Genomic DNA, 26,800 nt, shown 5'->3' with positions numbered 1-26,800 from the left:
TGCTCTCGGGGGTGGAGGGGAGATCTGTGCCCGAGGCCCGCCGCCTCCCTCCGGAATGCAGCCCGCGGGACGCCCGTGCCGTGCCGTGCCGTGCCCCCAGGGCCAGCCGCGGCTCCCCTACCTACCTGGTCGAGTGCCCGCGGCCCGAGTGCCCGGCTGGGAGGCAGGCCGGCGTCCTGGCCACGGCTCGGCACGGCGGGGGCGCCGGAGCTCTGCCAAGCCAGAAGGGCCACATTCCGGGCGCCAATTAGACCGACCGGCCTTCCAGCATTCCCGCGGGAGCAGGGCGGCCTCTCCCGAACAGCCCGGCAGGGGCCCACGGAGCCGCCCGGCCGCTTCCTGCTCGGCCCCGCAGGCCAGCCCCGACCCACGGCCAGCTCCAGCCCCCCTAACCACCGCCAGGCCGCCCCGGTTTAGGGAGCGGGGAGCGATGCAGTCCAGAAGCGGCAGGGAGCCGGCGGCCTGGCAGCCTGTGCCACCACCCGGGAGCCGCTGCCGGTGCCAGCGCGCAATGCTGACCCCGGCAGGCGGCTGCGGGGCTCGCCTGGGAACCATAACTCGCATCACTGCGGCAGGACGGGCTTTGCCCACCACCCCCGTGGAAGGGGAGCTGCCTGTGTAACCCTGTGAGGTTAAGTGGTTTAGCCCCGCGGGGTGGGGTCAGAAGCCAGAGGCAGGCTGCGGAGGAGGAGGCTGTTTGTGGGGAGCTTAATAAATTATAAGCTCTTATCACCTTGAATAAGGTAATCAAACGTTGTATGTGAAACATGATTTAAAGCGGCGTTTGTGTATTGTGTGTGGTTGGTGTTACTGGGGTTGTATTATTTTTGCAGGGCTGAAATTCCCAACCAGAAGACGGGAGCCTGGAGCCTGGGGTGCTCCAGGTGGATGAGAGAGGAGAGGACGCAGCATCACCTCTCGGGTGTGGAACTGTTCGCCTTTTCAAGGACATGGTTGATTTGGAGGGGTTTTTTTGTATGGTTGCACTTAAGAGTTAATCTTTGTTAAAGTTGTATTTTATTAATTGTTAAAAAGTTTAAAAGAAAAAAAAGTTATTTCTTAAAATTTTGTGAAAGTTGCTTTCTAAGTCCCATAGAACCCATGAAAAGAAGTTGCACCTGCTTCCCAGGGAGCCCGCCAGCGGATTCGGCGCCGGGGCCACTGGGGCACTTCGGGCCCTGCCTGCAGGCCTTCTGGGCAGCCCGGCTGCAGCCGACAGGGCTGCTTCGAGGTCCCGAGGCACCCCCGGCCTCTCCCCACAGGCAGCGCCCATTCCTCGGCCTGTCCGCACAGAGCCCTCGTGGGGCGCCTGCCCGCCCGCCCACCCGCCTGCTGCGCGGGGACCGCCGCTGATGCGCTCGACCTGCGCGCTGATCGCCCGGGCGGGCTTCGGCCCGGCAGGAGCAGCGGACGAGGCTGCCCCTTCGCTGGAGAGGCCAGCCCGAGTGGCAGGGCCGGAGCCCTTGGCCAGGCACCAGCGCTCGGCTTACGCCCTGGAACTCTGGCCGGCCTCCCGGGAGCCCCTGGGCGCCAGTCCTGCTGCTCCAGCGGGAGGTCCGGCCTGCCTCTGCCTGCCCCTCTCCAGGCCAGGGCGCCTTGCCCCGTCCCGTCCCCTCCCGTCCGAGCTGGACAGAGCCGGGCTCCACGGCAGAGCAGAGGGCGGGCCTGGCGGCTGCTGATCAGCCTGCAAATCTGGAGGCCCCCCGAAGCCCTTTCTTGATCCACGAAGGCGAAGGGCGGGCCGGGGAGGCGCAGCCACCGGCGGGGGAACCGAGCGGGCGCGGCGGGAGCTGCAGTTGCCCGCCCCAGCCGCCGCGAGCGAACAGAGGGAGCAGCGCCCCGCACCGGGCACTTTCTCCCGCCACGGCCGGGGGGAGGGGGGGGGTGGCAGGCGGCTCAGGCGCAGAGCAGCTCTGCCTCGCGGCCTGGGGGGAGGGGGAAGCGGCAGCAGGGGGAGGGGGTTCGGGCTAGGGGGCTGGAAGAGGCGCGCCGGTCCTGCCCCGGCCGGCAGGTGTTCTGGGCTCGGAACCGCCGCCGCCGCCGCCCCTCGGAATGAGCAGATTCCTCCGCTTAATCCGGCCGCCAGGCGGGGAGCAGGAGGAGGGAGGATTAGAGGCGCGTAAACACATCGCAGCTTGTTCTCGGGAAAGCCGCGCTGAGAAGAAGCCCGGAGCCCAGTTCTCACGGGCCGGCCGGCGGGGCGGGGCGGGGCGGGGGGGGGCGGCGGCGGCGGCTGCGCGGGCCTCTCCAGCCCCGGAACGAGACGGCCAAAGGGCAGGCCGGGAAGCAGAACGCTGCGAGCCGGCCGAAATGCAGCCTCCCAGCCGGGGAACCTTCAGGACGTCCCGGACTGCGCGCAGGGTCCGCCGCTGACCAACAGGGGCAAACAACCGTTCCTCTGAGCACCTGCCGAGTACCTTTGCCTCGCCGCACACAGGACGGCTGGGGATAGGGGAGGGGCCTGGCAGGCAGGCAGCAACGCACCCCCCCCCACCCCCGCCTGGCAGAAGCGGGCCTGGAATGCCCCGGAGCGCCTCCCCGCAGCCGAGGAGGAACGCCGCTCCGCCGGGGCCAGCTCTGCCCCTTCTCTGCCCACCCTTCGGAGAAACCCCCGGGGAGCCGCCGCGTTCGCGCGGACAGCGGGGCGCTGCCTGGAGGGGCCGGGCCGGGAGGGGGCTCCAGAGAGGCCCCTCAGCGGGGCAGGGGGGCAGTTCGAGCCGGGCTGAGAGCGAGCCTGCCCCGGAGCCGGAGGCCACTCGGGCTCCTGCCATCCACACCGCCGCCTGCCGCACTGGAAAGCGCCCTTTGCGTGCCCTCTGCAGACGGCCCGGGCTACCCCTGCTCTTGTGCCCATGGGGCTGGGCAGCCGCCGTGGAGGCTCTTCCCGCTTCTCCCCCTCCCCAGCCTACCTACCGTGTTGGGCCGGAGCTGGAGCCTGCGGCGCACCGGCCCGCGCCCGGGAGCCTGAGCGCGCCTGCCTTGGCCAGGGCCACTCCTGGGCCGGGGGCGGGCCGAGCCACTCCCCCTCCCCACGGACAAAAGCCCTTTGTCGGCGGAGGCGCAGCGGGCCGCATCTCCCCCCCCCGCATTAATTGCTGGCTCTCAGTGCTGGGGGGGGGGAGGTCACATTCCAGGGGCGAGCCCCGGCTGGCCCGCCTGATCCGGTAAGGCGATTATGGGCAAAGTCACCCCAGAGGCCATTTGCCCCCCGGCCAGACCGGCGCTGCTGAGCCCCCTTCGGCGTGCCAGCCGCCAGGCAGTAGGCGAGGGGGGCAAGCCAAGAGGACGGCGGGGAAGGGGAGCTGCCCGCCTGCCCTGGCCCCTCCACGCTGCGGCCTTCCCGAGGGGCCCCCGGAGCGCAGGCCCTTTGCCCACCTGCAGGCAGGCGCAGGACGAGCCCAGGGGCGCCTGCCGTTCCACCCGCTCCCCGGTGCAGAAGGCAATTCTGCTTCGAGGGGGCACAAAAGCCTCCCTCCCCTTCCTTTCCCAGCGGAGGGACTGAAAGACCCGCTGCCGCTCATTCGTGCGGAGGGGTGGGGTGGGAAGGGGGCGGGAGGGGCTCGCCTGCTCCAAAGCCAGCCCCCCCCCCCTCTAGCAGCACGCGCGGGGATCCCGGGGCTCCGGGCCCAGAGAGCAGCAGCCCCTCGTCCCCCTCCCCGGGAGAGGGCACTGCCGCCTTTGAGGACCCCTGGCAGCCCCGGAGCCTGCAGGGAAAACTTGGCTCAAACTTTCAACAGCCACAGGGAGCCGTTACAGGCAGCGGCTGCACCTTCGTGGGTACCTGGTTGGGCTGTGAGAGAGCACTCTGCTGGTTGGAATCCTGCTGCTCCCATGAGCTCAGCGGGGGGCCTTGGGTGAGCCCCTCCTCTCAGCGCAGCTCCTCAGCTGCATGGGGGGCGGGGGATAACAACAACACCGACTTTGTTCACCACTCTGAGTGGTGAACTCATCTATCCAGAAGGGCAATATATAAGCACACACACACTTGCTGTCATTATTAGTTCACATATAAGCCATCAATACAGGTCAGTTTCCCAAGCAGGCGAAGAGGGGCTCCCCAGGGCCGTATCAGGGTTGGGAAAGCCACGTGTGTATGTCGAGGGCACGTCCTTCCTTCCTGTCCAAGGCCAGGGAATCAGGAGCCACTCTCGGGACTCCAGAGCCTGCCTGCTGGAGGGAGGGCAGCAGGGCTTTGCCCAGGGCAGTCGGCCCCAAGTGCCCCCCCCCAGGCCAATTGCAGGAGCAGCCCGGGCAGCTGCTGGGGAGCGGAGCCAGAGCCCAAAGGCAGGTCTCCAACCAACCACCGCCTGCGGCCTACTGGCCAAGAAAAAAGCAGGAGGCGGGAGTGAGTCCTCCACACCAAGAAAACTGCGCCAGAGGAGGTGGGGTGCCCTTGTGTCCAGGGGCTGGGCAGTGGGCCTGGGCCTTCGCCACAGATGCTCGCCAGGACTGGCATCTTGCTGGGAGACTGGACTAGAGGGCTTCCAAGGAGCCCCCGCCTCCAGGGATCTGGGACCGGATTCCACTGGCACGTGGCGGGGCCCTGGAATGCCGAGGGATCCACTCCCTCTGCCTCCCTTAGCCGCAGATCCTAGAAGCCGCCTGTAATTAACTGGTCCCTTTTCTTTCAAGCGGCCTCTTTTCCCAAAGGGCTGCCTCGGGGAAGTGTGCTGGAGGGGGGAGCCCAGTGCCCGGGAAGGGCTGCAACTGTGCACCAAAGAGCTTCCGGTGGGGGGGGGGGACGGGGCTGGCTGCTTCACTTGCTGGGAACCAAAGCAAGGCTGGCAGCCAAGAGGCCTGGGGCTTAGAGCAGAACAGCGCCCCCCCCCAGGCACAAACCCCCTTCCTCTAAGGCTCCCCACAGATTCATCCCTGGCCGGCAGGCAGCAGGAACTGGGTGCTCACCCGACTGCAGGCCTTATCGGACGCCCCTCTTTTGCACAGTCTGTTCTTAAGCCGTGTTTTAGGGGAGGGAGACTTGCTCCCCCCCCCAACACCTACCTCATTGCAGCCCCCCAGCCTCACCTACCTGATGCCTGCGAAGCATCCCTCGGGGCCACCAAGCACCAGGTCATCGTTGGGGGAGGCAGTCTTCTTCCCTGCCTCTCCTGGGCATCTGCCACTCAAGCGGGCCAGAACCTGGCTCCGAGGCTACCCTCTTCTCCAGGACAGAGTCCCAGGGAGGCTGGGCTTCTTCAACTCACTGGCTAACCAACAGGCAGACACACGCACCTTCTCCAGACAGAGACTTTCAATCCTACAATCCTCATAAATTATACCCGCTGGCAGATGGCTCTTCACACCGCATCATGTCCTCTGCTTCTGGTAGCCCCACTCAGTCATGCTTGGAGGCAGCAAGCAGGTCTCTGCAGCCACGAGGGCTACAGGCTCCTTCTCACAGCCCAAGCCACGCCCGAGTGTCCTGGAGTGCCGCCGACCCTCGAAGCAGGGCTCAAGTCCTGCGCTTGCACTGTGAAGTTAAGCGGCGGCGGCCCTGGCACGGTGCCCACGTCTCCGGCTCAAGAGAGCCCTGGGCTGGTCCAGGGAGGAGCCAGCGCCAGGCCTGGGAGCCGGGCCTGCAGCCACAGGGAAGGGCCTGGAGCAAACGGCCTTTTCCTCCAGGACCACCAGCCCCATCCCTGCCTCCAAAGGCCTCGCTGTCACACCCCAAAGGGGAGGCCGGGAGACCGACTGGCCCAAGGTGCCGCAGGCGCCCCCCCCCCAACTGCTATACCGTCCCGGCTCTCCTCCTGATCCTTCCTCCTCTGCCAGGCTGCCTTCTCTCAGCCCAGGCCGGAAGCTCCGCAGCAGGCTGGGCTCCCCACCCGTCGAGAGGGAAGGGCAGGAGAGGCCTGCAGCCGTGGCCCACCCGCCCCCTTGCCAAAGGGACCCCAGCTGGGCACGCCTGCTGCCTGAGCCCCCGGGCTGCTGGTGCCACTCCGTTCCCGCGGGGCCTCTGGGGGCAAGGGCCAGGGTTTCTCCCCAGGAGGCCCGCCAGGCCGGGGACAGCCGCGCCCAGCCCCCCCCCCCGCCCGCTGCCAGCTAAAACGAGCTGCCCTGCCCGCATCCTGAGCGCGGATGAATCACGGCGGGCCTCGCGGGGCACGTGCGCAAAGGCACGCCGAGCGCGGCCGGGGGGGGGGGCAGCCCAGCATTGCGCAACCAGCGCCCTGCTCGGAAACTGCAGCTGGCCGGCCGGCCTGGAAGCCCCCGGAGGCCCCCTCCCCAGCTGCCCTGATTGCCTGCGGGTGGTCGGGGCTTGGAAGGGGGCTCCTGCCGGCGCCTGGCTTGTTCCCAGGGGGAGGCGACGGTGCTTTGCGAGGAGGCACAGGCAGCCCAGAGCCCACGACAGCCTCCTCCGGCCACAACTATTCGGAGGTGGAAGGAAAGGCACTCTGCGCAGGCTCAGAGGTGCTCCTGAAGTGCAGTTCCTATGATCACTTTCTTCCTCCTCATTCTCGGCAGGACCAAACGGGAGCTCTTCCCGAGTGGCCCAAACTCTTCGTATGTTTTTGTCTGTGAATCTGATGAGAACCCTGCGAGGTAGGCCATTTTAGATCCGGAGGAGGAGGAGGCGGCGGCTGGGCTGCGAAAAGAAAGCTGCGGCGTGGCCAGAGCTGTGGCCGAGCCTCAGGACGGGCCCCTTCCTTCCACTCACTCCTGGCCTTGAAAGCAGGGGCAGAAGGCGGGACGCGCAGGCCAGCAGGGGCTGCTGCCGGATAGCCAGCACGGCGCTGGGCTGGCCTGGAACCCCGGCCAGGGAGGGGCGCCAAGGGGCTCGGAAGCTGCGCGGCGGAGCTTGTGCCCAGCCCCTTTTCCTCAGCAGGCACCGCGGAAAGGAAAGGAGGCGCCCCGTTCCTTCCGTCAGTTCCTTCCGCCCTTTGGCAAAGGGTGGCTCGGCCTCTTGCCCTCTGGCCCCGGGGCCTCTGACCGGAAGACCCGGCCTCAAGGCCCACGCCTTCCAGGGGTCGCCTGTGCCCACGCCTGGGGCGGCGGCGGCGCCTTCTGCCTGGCCGGGGCTGCAAAGCGCTTGGCACCCCCGAAGCCCCTCTTGCCTTTCGCCCCAGGCAGGCAGGCAGCTCCGCGGGTGCCGCCGGCAGAGGCACCCAGGCCTGGCCGAGCCCCCCGCTCCCTGCCCCCTGCCTTCCGTGGGCACTACCCGCCGAAGCCCCCCAGCAACCCGCACCGGCACTCACCCCCCGTCCTCTGCGGCTCCCGGAGCGCGGCCAGGCCCCGCACTGCCCTCCACGGCTCCCCCCGGGCCCGGCGCCAGGAGCGCGGCCTGCTCGGCTCTGCTCGCTGCCGGCTCTTCCCTCGAGCAGGAGGCCCTGGAGGCAGCCCTCCGCCCCCGACGGCCCGTGGGCCGGCCTCAGCCTCGCCTCCTGCCAGACGGCTGCGCCCGGCGCCCTTTTATACCTGAGCTGGACCGAGGAAGGGAGGAGGCGGCGCGGCAGCGGCTCAAGCCTTTGTTCGGGAAACGTCCCCCCCCCCCCGCCCGCCCGCCCTCTCCAAACAACCCGAGGCTGCCCAACTGTCTGCAAGGGCCACTTAGCCGGCAGCCACACCCCCGGGGAGGCACTCCACGCTCGCCGGCCGGCCCAGGTGCGCGGAACTCTTGCGCCTCCCAGAGAGGAGGAAGCCCGGCGAGAGACCGGGAAAGCCACTTCACCTGCGGGGCGGCGGCGGCGGCGGCCGATCATCTCCCCTCCGTGGGGAGGGAAAGGCCCCAGCTCCAGCCGGAGGTCACTTTCGTGCCCCCTTCCTAGGGGGAGCTGCGCCGCACCCAGTGGTACCGAGTCTCCACACATGGGCACCCCCTCGGCCTTTTCAGGTGCCTTCTTGACCCCGCTGGCACGTTGGCCTTGGACGGGCTCGAGGCCAATAACCACCCCCCCTCCATGGCTAAGGGATCCATCAGGCCTCACCAGGGCACGTGGGAGGGAGGGAGGGAGGGAACGCCCTTCCCGGGCGGGGCACAAGCCAAGCAGTTTGTTTTTCAAACTGTCCCGATGGTGCCCTGCAGATTCGCGGGGCCGCCCGCCCCCTGGCAGCGGCACAGAGCTCTGTGGGAGGCGGTGATGCAAGCGCATTCCTTGCGCGGCAGGCCGGCCTGTGCCTGGCCCAGCCTCTGCCAGAGAAACAGCGAGACCCGCCGCAGGGAGCCGCCGGACAAACACGGCTGCCGCCCGGGATGGGGAGGGTCGCGGCCAAGTCCCGTCCTCTGCCACAGGCTCCCCGCGCAGCCTTGGCAGAGCGCGCAGCCCGGACCTGGCCGCCTGCTGCGAAATGTTCCTCCGCGGAAGAACAGCCGCGGCTCAGGGCCCCTCTTGCTGGCCTGCTCGCGCCTTCGGCGCAGGGGGCTTTGCGGGCGCTCGTGCCCCCCTCCCCGCAAGGGGAAGCACACGGGCTGGACTCCCCAGCCAGAAGTGCGCGGCAGCCTCCCTCCCATGGCAAAGGCGCCGAGAGGGAGCCCGAGCGCCCCCCCCCCCCGCCCCCGGGGTGCAGCCGAAGCAGAGCCGCAGAAGCGAAGGGCGCAACTCCCTGCCTGGCCGCAGGGGCCGGGCAAGTCGCGCCCGCCCGTGCCTCGCCCCCCCCCTCAGCCCCCCGGCACAGCCTCTCGCTGCTCCGCAAACAAGCCAGCCCAGCCCAGCCCAGCCCAGCCCCTCATGCCGGGCTTCCTCCACACAGCCCGACGGCCCCTCCCAGCGGCGGCCCCGCGGCTCCGACAGGGGGTAATTACGCCAGGCCCTCTCCAAACCACGAAGCCCGCGATCGCCGCCGAGGGAGGAGGAAGGGGGCCGAAAGCGCCGGCCGGCTTCATTACAGCCCCCGCCCCCCCTCCCGGGGGCTGCTGATCCGCCGCAAGCCAGCAGCGCACGGGCGGCCCCTTCTGGGGGCAGACGAGCCCTCCGGTGCCCGCCTGGGGGCCACTCCCAGGAGACGGCCTGTTTTCAGCCGGCCACCCGCTCTCGCCCACCGACACCTGGGCGCCTGCTGCCCAGTACGGTCCTCCCGGAGAGGAAAGCGCTCTGCGGGCTGCCCCCCAAACAGGCTCCCGGGCACGGGCGACTCCTTTCCCGGAAGGCGGTGGCCTGCTTCGGCCTTGCCCCCAGTTGCTTTTGCCTCGAAAGGACCGGGTGTCCCCTCATCCCGGACCGGAGGCCGCTGGGGCCACGACGCCTCCCAGGGCAGCCTCCGCAGAGCCTTTGCAGAGAGCTTAACAAGACTGTGTGCTCCCGACCTTTGGTGGAGTTCAGTTGACGCTTGCAGACCCTCCTCCTAAAGAAGCAACTAAATGCAGCTGCAAAAAAGGGCCTTCTCCGGACTGGAAGAGGCCCCCCTGCCTGGACACGGCTGCTCTGGCCACCTGGGGTCCCGCCCTGGGGACCTTGAGACTAGACTACTGTAACGTGCTCTAGGCAGCTCTCCTCTGGAGGCTGACTCGGAGACTCCAGCTGCTGCAAAACGCTGCATCGTGTTTACTCTCAAGACCGGTGGGGAGCACGCACAGCATCCCTCCCCTTCTGCAGGCACGCCATTGGCTGCCCGCCACTGACAGGGCTCGAGTCAAGGTCATGCGAAGCCCTTCGTGACTTCAGCTCCTTGCGTCTGTGAAACCGCCTCTCCCTGTCCTGCCTCGGCAGCGGCGCTCATTGGTCAGGAAAGCCAGCTTGCTGCAAACTTGCCAAACGGAATGCTTCGGAGGGTTCTCCCTCCCCAGATTACAGGGTTGCGCCGTCAACCCTCGGTCTGGCGCGAGCACCTCCCAAGCGGAATGCCCACACACACATTTTATACGTGCAAGAAAGACACGCGTCAGAAGGCCCCTCCGGTCCTGCTTCTCGCCACCTGAAACTCCAGCCCTCCCTTCCCACGTGGCCTGCGGGAGGCAGCTGCCCCCCCCCCCCCCGCGCCGCGGGTTCCTTGAGTTCCTTCTGAAACGTGACGCGAGTCACTGACGAGCCAGGCCGCAAAGCGACTGCAGCTGGCCACGCACTCCAGCCCGGGCAGCCGGCGCTGGGAAAGCCGGGCTCTTCCTCCACTCCTCTGCGAGCAGCCCGCAGGGGAATCGGGCGCGGGCGGGGAGCCCCCGGACCTCAGCGGACAAGGCCTCGCCTCTGGGCTCAACGCAAGTTCTCCGGCTAGGAAATGGCTTTTCTTGACTTCGTTTTTTAGCAAGCCACAGAATCCTGGTTGCATTTGATAGAAAAGGGGTGTATGCGTGCAATACCACGGGGGGGGGGGGGAAATGACCGCGCCCAGACTTATTCACCCAGCTCCCAACTGCTGATCCTCTGCCCACCCCTCCCAGAAGAGCAGGCAAGCAGCACCCAGCCCTCCCAGCAGCTCCAAGGAGAAGTTCCGACAGCCGAGCGCCCCCCAGTATGATCCGCCTAGAGAGGACACTATAATAGCCAATGGCCAGATCCTGACTACGCAGAGCAAGACCCAAGACCCAGCCCCGGCAACCAACTTCCTTTCTCCAGCGGGGAAAATACCAACGAGGTGGGGTGGGGGCAGACCAGCCTCCTTCCAGACCTTGCTGGGATATGCCTGAGAAGATCCTCCCAACCCTAACCCCGTCACCCAGATATTTATCCAACTTTTGCAATACTCCAAGTCCCAGTCAGTTCCACAGGCCATGCTGCGTGACAGCTTGTGTCTTTGCCACTGCTGAGCTCAGCTCCTGCTGCTCTTAGCCCCCTCCCTGCTGGTGGTGTATAAGGGGGCAGAATAAGGGCCTCACTGTGCCCTCAGGGGACTGCCCCCCTGCACAGTTTAGCGCTGTGTCTTGCTCTCTGGAGAGACGGTGAGGAGACGAGGCTGCCCACTCCTTGCCGCACTGCCAGCTGCAGGGAAACAGAAGTCGGAGAGCAGGTCCATTCCAGCCACTTGGCTTCCCTGATTAAAATCCCACCTGAGGACCCTCCCTCCTATCGGGCACCCCTTGGGCTGGGCCTCAAGGAGGACCCAGCCTTCCTCTGGCAGGCAGAGCCCAAACACACACCCAGCTGGCTGTCGGAAAGTGCCGGCTGCAGGGCTCAACGGCCCAGACCAGGGTCTTTTCCCCCCAGAGTGGAAAGAAACAAGGCCCCGAGGAGGGCGTTTTCACCAGAGGGTACTTTGATGAATTCCAGGCAATCTGAGCCACAGCAGGGCCTAGAAGCAGCAACACGCTCCCCCCCCCCCCCGCCCAGCACACCAGTTCTCCCCTTTACACTTCCATCGAGCGGTTCTTGACAGAGGTGCAGTTGGTTTAAAACTGACAACCAAAGTACGTTCTCGCCCAGACTGCTTCGCTCCTGGGACGTCTTGCTTCATTTGGAATCCAAACCAAACCAGGGTTTTTTGGAGCATCCACACAATATTGTCCTCGTATTGTTCACTTTCCATATTTTCCCCTATTTTGTGGTGATCTTACCCAAACTTGGTTTGGGACAACCTTTTTGGAAAGATGACAGTTAAAGTGCCTTTGGATGCTACATGGATGGAAAGGCCCACATTTGTGCAGGTTCACCTCCCCCCCCAAAAAACCCTGGCAATTGAGGTATCATGATAGCATTATAATGGTCTTTCTACAAGCTCCTCTGAATTCCAGTTTTCACTTTTAACAAATCTCTAGCACTTTTCCTTATGAAGACATGCCTTTCCCCTTATATCTCTGCAATGAAAAGGGATGCTTACTTTTTTAAAAATGAAAGCTGGGAATTCAGAGGGAGATCGATCATAGTGATATGTCAGTCGCTGATCTTTTCCCTAAAAAACTGAAAAAAGCACTCCCTCCAACGGCACACGATGAGAAGCTGTGGCAAGGTAAAGCCTGCCACTACGAATGCTTCTGCACTCCCAGCAGGGGTGAAAGCGATGGTACCTTGAGAACTGTTTCTTTGTAGAAGCAGCCCCAGTTAAATTCAGATCACAAGAAGTGAGGAAGCTTAGATAAGGCATTTCCTCCGTGAAATTTCTCCCAATGGCTATTAACCAGAGTGGCCAGTGGCAACCTCGGTGTCGAAAGGTAGCAGACCTCGATTCACCAGATGCTGGGTACCCATTAGGAGGGCTCTGCCTGCTTTGCCGGGCCTGGGTCCTTCTCAGAGCCACCCAAATGGCCCCAATGATGAGAGGGCACTGCCCCAGATGGCTCTGGTCTGGGGCAAGCAAGCCGCACAGCTCACACACGGGCCATATGCACGCTGGGCCCTGCCTGCCACACCCAGCAGCAGCCGCTGCCGCACACACCTTCCCTATTGACAGGGGGCCCCAGATGACACCTGCACGGGGCATCTCTCAACACGAACGATCCCAGCACTAGGGACGTCACCTATAACCATAACCTGCAAGCTCCACCCCACATGCTCATTGCCCCCCCCACACACCCTTTGTAGCCCCCCAGCATATTCTTTGACAGCCCTCTCTTGGAAGTCTCCAGTCAATGCCAGCCAGCAGCACGCCATAACCACAAGCCAGGAGGCCCTTTCAGCCTTCACCAAGACCACTGACCTCCCCCAGACCGACAGACAGACAGACAGACAGAATGCCCCCCCCCCTTACCTTGGAGGGAGACGTGCCACAGTCAGCTCCCCTCCTCTGGCCAGCTTCTTTCTAAAGATTTGGGAGTGGTCAACATTTGCTGCCTTTTTATTTTCTCAAGGCCCACCTGATGTTTAATTTTCTGCTTCCCCCCTCCAGTTAAAAACTGGTTACTTTCTCTTCTAGTAGCCTTTCCTTGTCTGGCTCCTGGGTGGCGGGAAATGCAGAGGCCGTTAGAGGGCCTATAGGGCAGGAGAGAGTCACAAGAAGCCCCCCCCCCCGCCCCCCCCAACCCAGGGCTTACCGGAACCCAGCCAGGGAACTGGATTGCAACTGTCAGAGCTCAGTCCCAGAAGTCACCACCAACGAGCATGTCCAGAAGACCCCTCCCTCTGGGCCACCAAGAACCACTCTCCCACCGGGAGGAGGGTCAGGAGCCAGCCAAGGGGGTCTTCAGCACAGAAGTTACGCACAATGAATGGGGAAGAAGGACAAGAGCTGGAGGATGTGGGGTCGGGGCAGGGCCACTGGCACGGCATGGGCAAGTGTCCCCTCTGCTCACCCACTCCCATCCCGCAGCCAAGTTGTTAAGGACTTTTGGAACCCACACACAGCAAAATATTGTGAACTGCAGGTTCTGAGACTCTCCCTTAATTCAAAAAAAAAGAATGCTGCAGAAGATAAATACAGAGCGCACACAAAGAAAATCCCAGCAGGCCGAGGAGCCTGGAAATCAGTCAAGAAAAGCGACCAGCAACCGAGTCCTGCAGTCCGGAACCCGGCCAGGATGCTGACTTGGCGTCCTCCTGACCAGATCATGTTCCACCCAGGGCTGTGTCCCCAATGCCAGGCAACAGGGAAAGATTTCTGCCGCAGGAGCTGTTACCCCTGCTGTCCAGCTAGGCTGGGGGAGAAGAAACTGCCTGAAAGGACAGGATGTGTGTGTGTGTAATTTTAAAACTTTATAAATGGATAGGACAGGTTCATGCAGCATCCCATGACTACAGCATCAGTGGCAGCCTGCATGTGTGAACGAGCCACAGGCAGAATTTTCACTGCACTTCACACTCAATGCTCAGCCATGTGCACACTGACCAGCACTTCCACACCAACCGGCGCAAGCAAGTCTCGCTCAACCCACCGCCATGCGCACAGGTGCAGTACAGGGGAAATCACGCAAAAGCACAGGCACTTGAGAGCATGGCCTGCCTGTGAGACTCAAGACAATTTGGCAGAAGAGGGAGGGCTGAAACCGGGCAAGGATACCCAATGCTCCTCCGTGGAGTGTGGTTCCTCTAGTTCTGCTGGAGTTTTCCAGGCTGCCTGTCAACCACCTGGCTCCCGGGGCAGCAAACGGCAACGCAGATGGCAGACTCACACACGGGATGCAAGGATGAGGGGCAAAAGCATCACGGAGACAATAAGAGACGCAGGAATGACAGAGCCTGAATTGTAACGGGAGGAGGGAGGGGGAAAGGTATGCCTGCTCGAAGGAGCCAGCCCAACCAAGAAACCGCCCGGGAACACGGGAAGAGTTACTCTGTGAGAGTCGAGAGCAGATCCGACTGAGCAGCCGAGGAGAGGGTGTCCCATAAACTAGGAGCCCCCACAGAAAAGGCCCTGTCCCTGCTTTCAAGGGGAGGCACACTGGGAAGGCCCCAGCAGATGGCTGGCCGGAATCCTGGGGATAGGGGGGGTCCTTTCAGGGCCCCGTTCCCAGCCTGCCTGCTGAAGCCTTTCAAGGTAAGCAGCAGCGCTGGGACTTAGTAACAACAACATAATTACAGTGTGCTCATATACCAACCATTCTGGACAGCCTAACAACAACATTCAATTTATATACCGCCCTTCAGGACAACTTAATGCCCCCTCAGAGCGGTTTACAAAGTATGTCATTATTATCCCCACAACAGTAATCACCCCTGACCCCTCCTGTTCTCTAATGCATCACGGGAGAAAAAGAGCAACATTTCCATGAGCCAAACACAGACACACGATCGAGAAACGAGAAACGAGCCCTTCAAGACCACCCTCCCTCTGAGAGTGGGAGCCAAGAGGACCGCCCGAAACGCAGAACTTCTGGGCCAGGTGTGCCGGCCACAAGCCCCGCCCACAGCCAGGCACTCCTACGGGGCAATGGGTCCACCCCCCTCGGCAGAGAGAGGAGTGACGAGCAGAGGTGTTTGCCCACAGGGGCCACAAACGCCCACCAACAGGCAGGCAGGCTGGGATCCCAGCACAAGCTGAGGAAACGGATGCAAGGGGGCTTCCCTCAAGCATCCCCTCTAAATACCTGCTGGGGTGTAAATGCTACAGAGCCCCTTAACCATGGCAGAGTTTGGGGGGCTCCCGGTGTCTTAATCTGGCCCTGGAAAGAGGCCTCTGACCCTGGGGAAAGAGCCCAGACCACCATCTAAGCACAGACAACACCACGCAAACCACATCACACACTGTGTGTCACACACAAGAAGCCTAGAGGCATTGTGATGAGGTGTCCTCCAAAATTATTTATTCGGGGAATGTGTACGCCTCCCCTCCAGACATGCCCAAGGCAGGTCACAACTAAAACAAGAAAACAACACCAATCAAGACAATAAAAACAGGCCCACAAAACAACACACAACAATAAAACAAACCAACAAAACAGCCCAGTAGAATAAATGAAAACAAAACAATAAAAACATGCCACACCAATTCAAGCCAGAATGTAACAGCCGGTAAAAACAAGCAGCGCAATCTGAAGCAACATTCACAAAACAGTCCTCAGTCTAGGCACAGACCATCAGAAAGATGGGAGGCCAGGCGACCGCCAAGCGGGAGGGCATTCCATAGGCCAGGGGCCACCACTGGAAAAGCTCTGCCAGCCTTACCTCTATTGGGGGGCACAGAGAGCAGGGCTTGAGCAGGGGCCCTCAGCAGGCAAGCTGGACACAGTATGGGGGGGAGGAGGAGGAGGAGGAGGCCTGCAAGCACTCTGGCCCCAATCCATTTAGGGCCTTCTAAGGAAGAACCAGCACCTTGAATTGCCCAGAGAGAGAGACGAGCAGTCAGCACCGGCCCTCATTCAGGAGGGGAGGCCCAGGTTCAAATCTCCACTCTTCCCAAAAAATCTGCAGGGTAACCTTGGGCCAGTCACACACCCACACTCTTGGTCAAAGCTGGAAGAATTGGGGGAAAGTCCTCAGAAACACAGGGGGAAAACAACACAATAAACGCTGAAAGCCAGAGTTCTCCCCATTTGTTTTCCTGGGGCTTCCCATCTCTAGAAGGGGTGGCAACACAGCCAAGGAAGCAAGCGAGGCACCCCGTCCTTCATGGCAGGGCAGGGCGAGGATAGGAATGCCATTCCCAGCGGATCCCATTCCGCATGCCCCCCACCCAGTCCCCCTTTCCTGGTCAAGACCTTCTGAAAACTTTTTCGTTGGTTGGTTTGGCACCTGCCACCTCCCTCTGGGAGCTCCTTTGATGGCCAAGCTGTTGGGCTGTGTGGGCCAGAGCCGGAGAAGTGGCCCCGGATGGGACCTCTAACCAAGCCTCGGATAACATGTGGAAACCACCACAACAGAAGCCAGACCGGGGGGGGGGGGCTGTTAAGCAAGGCCCATGGGGGGTACCAAGCCCCCTACCCCCCCACCCCCAGCAGCAGGCGGCCTGTTTTCTGTCCCAGCTGCAGGGAGACGCCTGGCCCAAGCGCCGCCGCCGCCGCCTCCAGCGGCAAACTCGCCTGGCTACAACGCCCGGCCCGGGGGTGCCTGCTGCGGGGGGCAAGAGGGCACGTGGACTGCAGGCGCTTGACTCCAGCTGCTCCCAGCAACGGCCACTGGGAAGGCCGTTCCCCCCCCCCCCCGCCCGGGAAACGAGCGCCCCACCCCTACCGGGCCGCTCAGGCAGCAAGCAGGGGGCGGGGCGCGGGAGGGGGGGCTCCCTGCTGACGCTGCCCCCCCACCCCCCAGGAGCGCCCTCGGGGCTGCCCAGTCAGGGGGCCGGCCGGGCCGCACCCCCCCACCCCGCCCCGCCCCGCCCCGCCCGGAAGCCGCCTGCAGGCCCGGAGAGGCGGCCGGGCGAGGGCAGCCCCCCTGCGCTCGCTCCTTCGGGGCCAGCTCGCCGCCCGAGCCGACGCGCGTGACTGGAGGGCGGCCTCCGAGACGGCGGCACCCAGAGACAGCCGAGCCCAGGGCCTGCCGCGGCCCGACCAAAAGGCCAGCCCGGAGACGCATCAGCCCCGCCGCTGCGCCCACCCGGCCCCGGGCCTTCAGGCACCCGCGGGCGTGCAGAGCCGGCCTGGGCGCGGAGGGGACGGAGAAGCGGGCCTGGCGCCCCAGGGGAGCCAAGCGGGGCGCCGCAGGAGCCAGGCCAGCCCCCGCCCCGCATCTCAGCCGCTGCCTGTCTGGGGGCAGGTTCGTGGGGCGCTCGCGGGTGGCGGGACCGCCCACCCCCCCCCCCGGAGGAGGCACGGCGGGCCCTGCAGGCTGCGGCATCCGAGCCCTGCCTCGCCCCCTCCCCGCGCCTCGGCCGGAGGGGCCCTGGCCCACCGCGGCTCGTCCTGCCGGGGCAGCGGGAGATCAGGCTGCCTCTCGCCGGCGCCACGCGCAAGCTGGGCCAGGAGCCCGGAGCGCAGCGCGGGAGCTGCGGGGCCGGGCGGCGGACAAGGCGGGAGCGCGCCCGGAGCTCCCACCGAGCAGCCGGCCCCAGCCTCGCGCGCCCAGTCGCTCCCGTCTCCGCGCGCGCACGCGCCACTCACCGATCGGCAGCGCAGCACTCTGGCGCGCCCCCGGAGCCTCCGGCAGAGAGGCAGAGCTCGCTTCTCCGGGCGCGCCCCCGACGCCGCCCCGCGCACGGCTGCCCGGCCCGAGGGCGGCCCCTACTCCCCCCGCCCGCCCGCCCGGCACCTCCCCGAGAAGGGGCGGGCTCGGCTCTGCCCTGGCGGCGCGCCCGGGGGAGCGGCTCTGGGCGGCGCTCCATTCCCACGTGCAGAGGCGCCCTCTCCCCCCCCGCCCCGCCCGGGGCCCAGGCGGCCGCAGCTCCGCCTCCCTCCCGCGCCGGGGCCGCTCTTCGCCTTGGCGCTCCTGGTAGACGACGGGCGCCCCGCCCCTGTGCGCGTGCCCGGCCGCCGGCGAGCCCAGCTTGAAGGGGGGCGGGGAAGCCGCCGGGGCTGGCCTGTGCCCGGCGTCCCCTTTCACGCCAGCCCGGCTCCGCCGCGCCTGCAGAGGCCGCCCCAATTCCGACCGCCTCGGGCAAAGCCCGTCTCCTCGCTTCCGACGGGAGGCCTTGCTGCCAGCGGAGCGACTGCGCGCGCCCCCTTCCGAGGCCTTCTGCGGGACTGTTGCGCGCGGCCGCCCCGATGCGGCCCCGGAGACACGCCTGCGCTGGCCGCCGCGCAGGGCGCTCCTCCCCTCGGAGCTTCACACCTGGTCCGCAGCCTCCAGCCCCTTCCAGTGTTTGCAGCCGTGCAGAGCACGACAGCCACACGTGTCTGCACCCTTCCGCGCCGGCCTCAGTGAGCCCCGCCTCCGGCTGCTTGGCTGGGGAGAAATGCCGACCCCCCCCCCCGCTGGCCTATCTGCAGAGGGAGAGGCAGCTCCTCTCCCCCCCACACACACACACGCGGGCAGAGCCTCCACTTGGGCCAGCTGTGCTGGGCTGGCTCTTAATTCACTGGTCCTCCATCCCCTGGCAAGAAGGGGCATCTCTTCCCACCCCCCAAAGTCCAGGTCTTCCTTCAAAGGGCAGGAGGGGACAGGCACCAGCCCTCCCTCCAGGCAGCCAAGAGTGCCTCGGGCAGGCTTTGCAGCAGGGCTCTTGAGTGGGCCTTCTGTGCTACTGGGATAGTTCAGGCAACTCCTGGTGCAGGCAGCGAAGGGACAAGACCTCAGGCCTACCCTGCAGGGCTGTCAGAAGAGGCCATGGGGGAAATGCCTGGTATTCTAGCCTCCATCCAGCCCACAAGAGCTTTTCCTCCCTCTCCCAAAGTGCTAGAAGTTGGGAGCCCCCAACGAAGTTGATGGGCAAGAGATACAGGAGACACAAAGGAGGGAATTCTTCAGCCAACCAGTCATTAAAGTGTGGGATTGAGCGCTGGAGGATGCATGGATGGCTTTCAAAGAAGGCTAAGCAAATTCAGGGAGGGCCATTCCATTTTTTATTTTATTTATTTACTGATAGGCTGTCTTTCTTACTGACGCCCAAGGCAGATGACGCAGTGCCAGACAACATGATCAGCCCGGGGCCAGAAACGAGGCTTTGGGTTACAGTTGGCAGCACGCAGAAATCCAAACATGGAAATGAAACTGTTGGAACAAAGCTTAAGTCATTAAACAGGACATTTCAAAGACACGGACGCACACATCAAGGGGCAGTGCCCAGCGGCGCAGGCTGCAGTCCCGGCCCCTTTACCAAAGCCGCTCTCCCCGCCCTCAGCGAAAGCGCAGCGCCCCCGCCCTCAGCGAAAGGCCCTCCAGAATCACGGCCCTGCGCAGGAGGCAGCCAGCGGGGAGAGCGCGCGGGGCGTTCCTGACCTCCCCAGCCAGGCCGTTCCCCAGGGCAGGGGCCGCCCCAGAGGAGGCGCGTGTGCGGGCAGCGGCCCACTTCGCCCAGGCGCAGGCGGGCACCTGCAGAGGCGTCCCGTGCCAAGGCCCGACGGGCTCTGCACGCCGCAGCCAATACCTTGGACACGCTCGCTGCGGAGAGGCTGCTCCTTCGGGCTGCCGACACTGCGCACTGCCCGGAGTCTCCGGGTCGCCTCTAAGGGAGACCTGGCGGAGCGCACGTGGCGCAAGATTTCCCCGCGCTCACGTCCCCTGCCCACGAGCAGCCGGACACGCGCGCCTGGCCCGCAAGCGCCGCTCTGGCGTGGCGGGGCTGGTCTTGCGGGCGCCCCTCCTCCCCGCCCGCGCGGCATGCCGGGAGTCGTAGTCTCCGCCCGCCTCGCAGCGCTTCCGGGGCGGTGGGGGCGGCTGTGGCGCGCGGGCCGCCGGGAGTCGTAGTCCCAGCCTGGCCGGGGCGAGCGGCTCCGCGGGCGGCGCGGGCGGCGGGGCTGGGCGGGCGCCCGGGCAGCCATGCAGAAGTACGAGAAGCTGGAGAAGATCGGCGAGGGTGAGCCCCGCGCGGCCCGGGTGGGGAGGGCGTGGAGGAGGCGGCGGCGGCCCCCTGCCCCCGCCCCCGCCCCCGCCCCTGATGCCCTCCTCTCCCCTCCCCCGCAGGCACCTACGGGACGGTCTTCAAGGCCAAGAACCGGGAGAGCCACGAGATCGTGGCGCTGAAGCGGGTGCGGCTGGACGACGACGACGAGGTGAGCTGGGTGGGGGGTGGGGAGTTCTGGCGGGCGGGGGCGCGCGCCCGGGCCCCAGGGGAGACCCCCCACCCCACCCCGCCCTGCCCGCCGTTTGCCTTTGCCTTGCAGGGGGTGCCCAGCTCGGCCCTGCGCGAGATCTGCCTGCTGAAGGAGCTCAAGCACAAGAACATCGTCCGGTGAGCCGCCCTCGGGGCCGGGCCGGGCCGGGCCTCTGCCCGCCCGTCCCTCAGGGGCCCGTGCGGGGCCCAGGAACAGCTCTGCCCGCCCGGCGTCGCTTGGCGCCCCGCCCCGCGGCCTCCCTCTGAAGGGCAAGCCCCCCCCCCCGCTCCAGGGGTGCTGGGCCTGCCTCAGCCCTGCGGGCATCCCGGCCGCCTCCCGCGTTTCCCGGCGCGGCCTGGCTGAGCTGCGGCGGCCAGCACTGCAGGGGTGGCCGGCGGGTGCGGCTGGGGCAGGACGACGTGGGCGGCTTCGCGCTCACCACCTTTCCCGCCGTTCCTGGTGCGGAGGGCGCCGCCTTTGCTTTCGGCCTCCGCTTCAGAGTCAGTTCTGGCCGCAGCCCCCGAGATGTCCCGTTCGGGTCCAGCGCGCCTCGCCTTCCCCAGACGCGAGCGGAACTGCCCGGGCCTGGCCCCTTGGCCCCTTGGCCCGCGTTAGAGATCCTCCCGGGGGCTTCTCAGCTGGCCCTGGGTTTCCCCATCCGGGCTGATTCGGCCTAGTCTGCAGCCAGGCTGGCTCTGGGCTGCTCACCGCCCTTCGCATCTGGGGGGGGCCCTTTCCTGACGCCGGAGTGCTTCCTCCTGGGGCTCAGTTTCAAAGAGCTTCCAGGCGCTCAGAAGGGATTTGTAGCCCTCCCCCTTCAGCCAAGTTCCTTCTTTGGAAATTAAAAGTGACTGTTGTGTATTTCGGGGACAACTTTCTGTCAACATGAACACCGAACTTAACAGCATTGCGGTGACTGTTCCTAGCCGGTGCAGCCACCCTGGTTGCCTTGCACTGGCCCTCCGTCTCCATTCAGAACCAAGTCCAGAGCGGCCCTGTCTCGCCTTGACTCCCATGCACAGTCACTGGTGAGGCCTGGAAAGCTCGTTTCTGTGGCCTGACTCGAGTGCGTGTTTGGCCAGTCGGTGTGAAGGCAGCTGGAGTCTCCCAGTATGGCAGCATCCCCCCCCTTTGGTCACCTCCTGTCTCTCTCCGTCTCCCAGTCTGTCTCCTGGTTTTGATTGGGGGGCATTAGGACAGCCCCACTGTTAAGTAACCCTCTGGGCCCAGTATCTCCACCCATGTGGATTCTGGCAGGCCTGGGCCGTGATTCCTCCTTGGAACAGAAGTTCCCACCCAAGCTGCCAATGGCAACCCACCGCAGTCGGGCACCCCAGGGACAACACCCACATCCTCCCTCCATGGGGCCTGGGCAGAAGCACAGGGCACAGGTGAAGCTGCCTTCAGCAGACCCCTGTTGCATGCCAGACACAGGGGCAGGTGTGTCTGCTCTGACTGGCAGCCCAGGTCTCTCGCAGCGACCTTCCACGTCGCCTGATCCTTTGAGCTGCAGGTGCAGGGACAGACTGGGCCTCCTGCCTGCGAAGCGCAAGCCCCACCCCTGAGCCCCAGGTGAAGCCCCCTTCCTTGGTCTCACGGCTGCTCTTGGCTCCTCTCATCGGCAGCCCCTCCTCTGTCCTGGGCGGAAGAGGGTCTTTCCCGTTGCTTCTCACCAGATTCTTTGGACTGGAACTGCTGGGGGTTGAACTGGGGACCTTTGGAACGAACAGAAGAAAATATTTCTTTACACAACGAGTGCTTAAAATGTAGAATTCGCTGCCAGAGGATGTAGAGCTGGCCATGGACAGAGACGGGGACTGGACTGGTCCAGGGAGGCACCAGCAGTCTGTCGGTGGCCATCGGCCATGGTGGCCAAAGGGACCCTCCACATTCACAGGCAGGGCGCTCCTGAGCCCCGAGGCCAGGAGGCAGCTTCAGAGAAAGGCCTCAGCCTCTGTGCCCTGTGCTGGCCCTCCAGAGGAGCTGTGAGGCGGGAGGCTGGACTAGACGGACTCTCCCTGGTCTGCTCTAGCCGAGCTCCTGCATTGTGCTTGGAAAGCAAATGAACACTCTCCCCCCCCCGCCGCCCCCTTGGCCACAACCCCACAAGGAGAAAAAGCAGACACCTCCCCCCCCTTCTGGTGCCCAGGCCACGGGCAGTGCAGCCAGCCCTGGCCATCCTCTCCTGTGGTCCTTCCTGTTCTTTCAGAGTTCCTGGGGGGGGGGCGTGTTGGGTGTGATGAGCCGGGGGGGGCTGGCAGAGCCTTTCCCCGGGCATCTTTCAAGGGCATCACAGGCACCCTTGCTGTCTCCGCCAGGTTGCATGATGTCTTGCACAGCGACAAGAAGCTGACGCTGGTCTTTGAATTCTGTGACCAGGTGAGGAGCGGGAGGGCAACTGGAGCCCTGAAGGATGGGGTGGGCTGGGAAGTGATGGAGGGAGAGAGGGCAAAGGAACGTCACTTCTGAGCAGGCCCAGGTCCAGAGTAGTTGGGGGGAGCAGCACCTGGAGAACCTCCCAGGCGCGGTCTTTTGCCATTCCCTTTCCCAGCACAGCTGCTTTGCCCTCCTGCTGACCACCTGCTGGCGGCTCCCGTGATCCCCTCTGGGGCCAAACCAGCCCTTGAGATCCTGAGGTTCCTTACGAAGGGCCAGCACCTGTGGGAGTTCGTCGCGTTGGCCAGCCCTCTGCTCTCCGGTGCTCCTGGCCGCCCACTGACTGCTGCCCTTCCTTCCTGCCAGGACCTGAAGAAGTACTTTGACAGCTGCAATGGAGACCTGGACCCCGAGATTGTGAAGGTGAAGGTGGGGAGGGACCCGCTTGGGAAGGGGCTTCGGCTCCCTCCAGCTGTCCTCCTGTGGTTTGCCTGCCTCGGCGGCCGCTGGGGAGAGGCTGGCCCGGGAGACTGAGGACCCTTCCCTCTTCCTCCGCAGTCCTTCATGTATCAGCTGCTGAAAGGCCTGGGATTCTGCCACAGCAGGAACGTCTTGCACCGAGACCTGAAGCCGCAGAACCTGCTGATCAACCGTGTGAGTCCCACCTTCGCGGCCCCTTTCCCCCCACGCCTGCAGGGGGCAGTTGTGCCTCCTCAGCCTTTAGTGCGCCTTGCAGGTGGACGGGGTGTGTGTGTGTGTTGAGGAGCGATGGACGTCCAAAGAGTGCTGGAGAGAATCCCTCCCCAAAGGCTCCTGGGGAAACATGGTAGCTGGGGGTAAGAGGGCTGGCCCCCTTATGTTAAATGACAGGAAGCAAAGCCTAGGGGGGGTCAGTGGACAGAGCTTGCAAAGGATCTCCGAGGGGGCAGGTGGCGCCACGGCACTCTGGATGCTGCCGGGGAACACTTGCAGGGTTCAGGAGTGCTCAGTGGGAAAGCTCCCCCTGGTGCGAGGGGGGAGTGAAAAGGACAGTCCCCTTCCTCTGACCCTGAATCTCGGGGCTGCCGGAGGAATCGCCAAACCCTGGAGGGCCCCACCTAGCAGCAGAGAGGGAGCAGAGGCCGCTCCAAGCGAGGCCGCCCGGCGTGCTTGTGAACGGAGGGCTAGTTGGTGCAGAATAAAGAGAAGGAAGGGCTACGCCACCTTTCAGTTAGGGAACTCAGGGCCACAAGAGGTGGTGATGGCCCCAGAGCTGTTCGGGAGGGGGAGGGGCCTGTTCACAGCGATTTGCTATGAGGCCCAAACGGAGCCGTCCTAGTCAGCAGAAACGCGCCTCCAAATATCTGTTGCTTTGGGGCAGGGGGCTGCTGCCTTCATGTTCGGCTTGCAGGCTTTCTGGTTGGTGAGAAACAGGCAGTGGGCTAGGCTGATTCGGCAGGGCTCCGCTGGCATTTCCCCGCCCTGTTGGGTCAGACCAAATGCCCAGGCAGCTCCAGATCCTCTGTGCCAGTTGGGCCTGCTCAGCTGCCTCCTGGCCTCTTGGAAACCCCTCCCTGATCCCGGTCGCTCCAGCTCTGGAAAGTGCAGTCTGAGCATCTCCCGTGCGCACCCTTCTGCGCCTGTCCGAGGAGGAGGCTTCTGCGCAGGACAGTGCAGCGTCGATCACAAAAGGCCTCACCTGCCCAGGTCCGCCGTGTCCTTTTAAAAAGCTGTGTAGGGACACGCGCTGGATGGAGTGCCACCTGCGAGGAAGCTGAGGCAGGCCCTGACTGGGATCCCCAGGGGTCGAGCAGACGGGGGGTGGGGTCCTCAGCTTGGGAACGAATTTGGTTCTCTGAGGATTTGGGGCGGGGGGGGTCTGCTCAACAGAGTCTGGTCACACAAGAACCCCCTGCTGTTGCTTTCCCTACAGAACGGGGAGCTGAAGTTGGCTGACTTCGGGCTGGCCAGGGCCTTCGGAATCCCCGTCCGCTGCTATTCAGCTGAGGTGGGTGTGGCTATGGGGAGCCGTCCCAGATGCACTGCCCCCCCCGCCCACCCCGCTATTTCTGCTGGAGTCCCTTCGTGTCCCCAGAGCAAATGGCTCAGGAAGACACCGGCTACACTTCCCGCAGAGTTTTGGCCCCGTTCCCCACCCCAGCTTGTGCAACACTGCATTAACTTGCATGCTTTGTTTAGGTGACAGAATGGGGTGTGTGTAGGGTGGGAGAGGCCTTATATAATTCCTGAATGTCTTCTGTTTTTTCTCCAGGGATCTGGTATTAGGTCTCTGGGAATGAAGCCTCAGGAGGGTTAGGTGTGGGGTTGGGAAGAAAGGGGGCAGCCCCGCAGAATCTTTCTTAATGAGGACTAGAAACCAAACAGAAGCTGCAGCTCCTCTGATATGATGGGAGCAGCAGCAGCTGAAAGCGGGCATGGCACTTTTGGGTCTTGCCCTGCGCTGCCTGCTGTGGCTGTGGGCATGGGCAGTTGCCCTCCGATGCCGCGTGACCCCAGCCCAGTGAAATTGGTGGGTTTACGCTGGAGCCACCGGGCCTCGGGTGGCGTTGTTAGTCTGGCGCTTTCCAGGGCAGGTGCTCCATGCTGTGATGCCGGGACCCTGCTCTGTGTTTCCCCTCAGGTGGTGACACTCTGGTATCGCCCTCCAGACGTGCTCTTTGGAGCCAAACTCTACTCCACGTCCATCGACATGTGGTCTGCGGGTTGCATCTTTGCCGGTAAGGATGTTCTCTGAGGCTGCTGTGGAGGCACAACTGTTTGCAGGGGCAGCGTGCCAAGTTCTCTGATCTCCCCCCCCCCCGCAGAGCTTGCCAATGCTGGACGGCCCCTGTTCCCAGGCAACGATGTCGATGACCAGCTGAAGAGAATCTTCAGATATCCTTGGCTGTGGGCACGGGGAAGCAAGGACGGCGTCAGCCGCTCTCACCCGGGGGGTGGGGTCCTGCGCAGGGCGGGGCGGGGGGGGGGCTAAGATCTTCTGCATCTTGGAATAAGGAGCCTTGACTCTGACACGCTGTTGGGGACCCCAACGGAGGAGCAGTGGCCGGGCATGACCAAGCTCCCAGACTACAAGGTACATCAGCCTTGGTCCCAATGAGGAGGGGTTGGGAGGGGGACAAATGGGAGGGGGGGGCTGCCTCATTTTCTGGGAACTGGTTTTGTGCTCTGTGAGATTGATTGGGGCCGTGCCAAGGCTGGAGGCAGCAATGGCTTTCTCTAAGGAGATTATTATTCCCCTGGCCTCTCTCCCACTCTTCCCTCCCAGCCGTACCCTATGTACCCTGCCACAACGTCGCTGGTCAACGTGGTGCCCAAGCTTAATACGACCGGCCGGGACCTGCTTCAAGTGAGTCCTCCCCCCACCCCATTCTGCTGGGCTCTTCTCTGCCCCTCCCCAGTCGGAATCCTCCGCGCCCCGCAGCGGGGTCCATGTTAGCCCCTCACCCTTATGATGCCTTCGCAAAGGGGAGGCCACAAGGCACGGGAGGGAGCCGCTGAGGCCTGCAGAGCGAGCCAGGCCAGCCTGGCCCAGGAGCAGGAGACAAGACCTTCCCACCAGGGCTAGGGGGAGGAGGGGCAGCCAGCCCTCTCCCCCCCCCCCTGCTCACCACCCCACCCCCCTCTCTCTCTTGGCCCTCTAGAACCTGCTGAAGTGCAATCCAGTCCATCGGATCTCAGCCGAGGAGGCGCTGCAGCACCCTTACTTCACAGACTTCTGCCCCCCCTAAGCCCCCCCCCACCGGAGGCAGCTCCCTCTGGGCCAGGTGGGGCTCGCTAGCCGTGGCTAAGGGGCTTCTTGGCCACTCACAGGAGATTCGGAAGCTGGCCCTTGGATGGGGCCAGTGGGAGGGACATCCCAATGGGACCAGGGGCTGGGGGGGGGGAGGCCAGCTGCTCCCTCCCCTGCTCTGCCACTTAACTTCCCAATCCCCTTTCCGTTACCTCTCATAATCATGTTAAATATCTGGCTGGGGGGGGGGAGGGCGGGGGGAGGGGAGAAACAAGCGTTGGAACTGCTGTGAGTATTTCTGAGTTCTATAAAATGCTTCTCGGCCCTCCGCCAGCCCCCTTTGCCGTTCTTGCTGTTTGGGCTTGACAAACACCCCAGCGACGTGGGAGGGGCGAAGGGGAGAGGCTATTCCCCCCTCTTATCTCCCCAGGAGAATTGGGCCGGAGGTAGGATCGGTGTTCTTTTATAGCAAAGATGACATCGAAGGAGTTTCTCTTCTTTCTGCTCTGCCTGCCCAAACGGGCGGTCGGGTGTATGTTTTGGGGGGGGGGGGGCAAGAAGACCGTAGTGAGTAGAGAGGGGGGGGCAGGCTCTCCCCCTGTGTCATGTCCCTACGCAGCCCCCCTCCTTGTGAAACAGGCCTTAATCTGCCCTCCTGCCTGTAGAGGGGGGGGGGCAGAGACCACAAGATGCCGTGAAGTAGCAAAGAGGCTCTTTAATGCTACCCAGGGACGAAAGGGCAGGCTCGCAGGGGTGTGAAGTTGTAGTGCGCTCGTGCAGAGGGATGGGCTTGACAGGGGAGGGCCAGCGGAGATTCATGCAGCTGGGGAGGT

General features: G+C 64.3%; 2 protein-coding genes across 4 annotated transcripts in view; one reads left to right on the top strand and one right to left on the bottom strand.

Annotated features, from left to right (window-relative positions):
• The window catches only part of SLC4A2 (solute carrier family 4 member 2), a 34,828-nt gene extending 17,482 nt beyond the window's left edge, over positions 1 to 17,346 (bottom strand). The window contains exon 1 of one of the 3 annotated variants that reach the window (XM_054991632.1): positions 17,273 to 17,346. The gene's annotated coding sequence lies outside the window, so the exon portion shown is untranslated. Of the gene's footprint in view, positions 1 to 7,196; positions 7,256 to 17,272 lie in introns of those variants that run through there. The other 2 variants (XM_054991635.1, XM_054991633.1) reach the window with 2 other exon arrangements.
• Positions 17,347 to 19,504: 2,158 nt separating this feature from the next.
• Positions 19,505 to 26,293, top strand: CDK5 (cyclin dependent kinase 5). Its single transcript, XM_054991650.1, has 12 exons — positions 19,505 to 19,623; positions 19,731 to 19,819; positions 19,931 to 19,998; positions 22,180 to 22,240; positions 22,604 to 22,660; positions 22,796 to 22,891; positions 24,150 to 24,224; positions 24,858 to 24,954; positions 25,042 to 25,111; positions 25,250 to 25,310; positions 25,503 to 25,583; positions 25,879 to 26,293. Exons 1-12 carry the CDS (start codon positions 19,587 to 19,589, stop codon positions 25,963 to 25,965), a joined length of 879 nt encoding a protein of 292 aa, XP_054847625.1. The 5' UTR covers positions 19,505 to 19,586; the 3' UTR covers positions 25,966 to 26,293.
• The last annotated feature ends 507 nt before the right edge of the window (positions 26,294 to 26,800 follow it).

Source organism: Eublepharis macularius, chromosome 11 (assembly GCF_028583425.1).
Source record: "Eublepharis macularius isolate TG4126 chromosome 11, MPM_Emac_v1.0, whole genome shotgun sequence".
NCBI lineage: Eukaryota > Metazoa > Chordata > Lepidosauria > Squamata > Eublepharidae > Eublepharis > Eublepharis macularius.
Note: the sequence above shows the minus strand (reverse complement) of the source record. Positions and strands in the feature narration are given on the sequence as shown.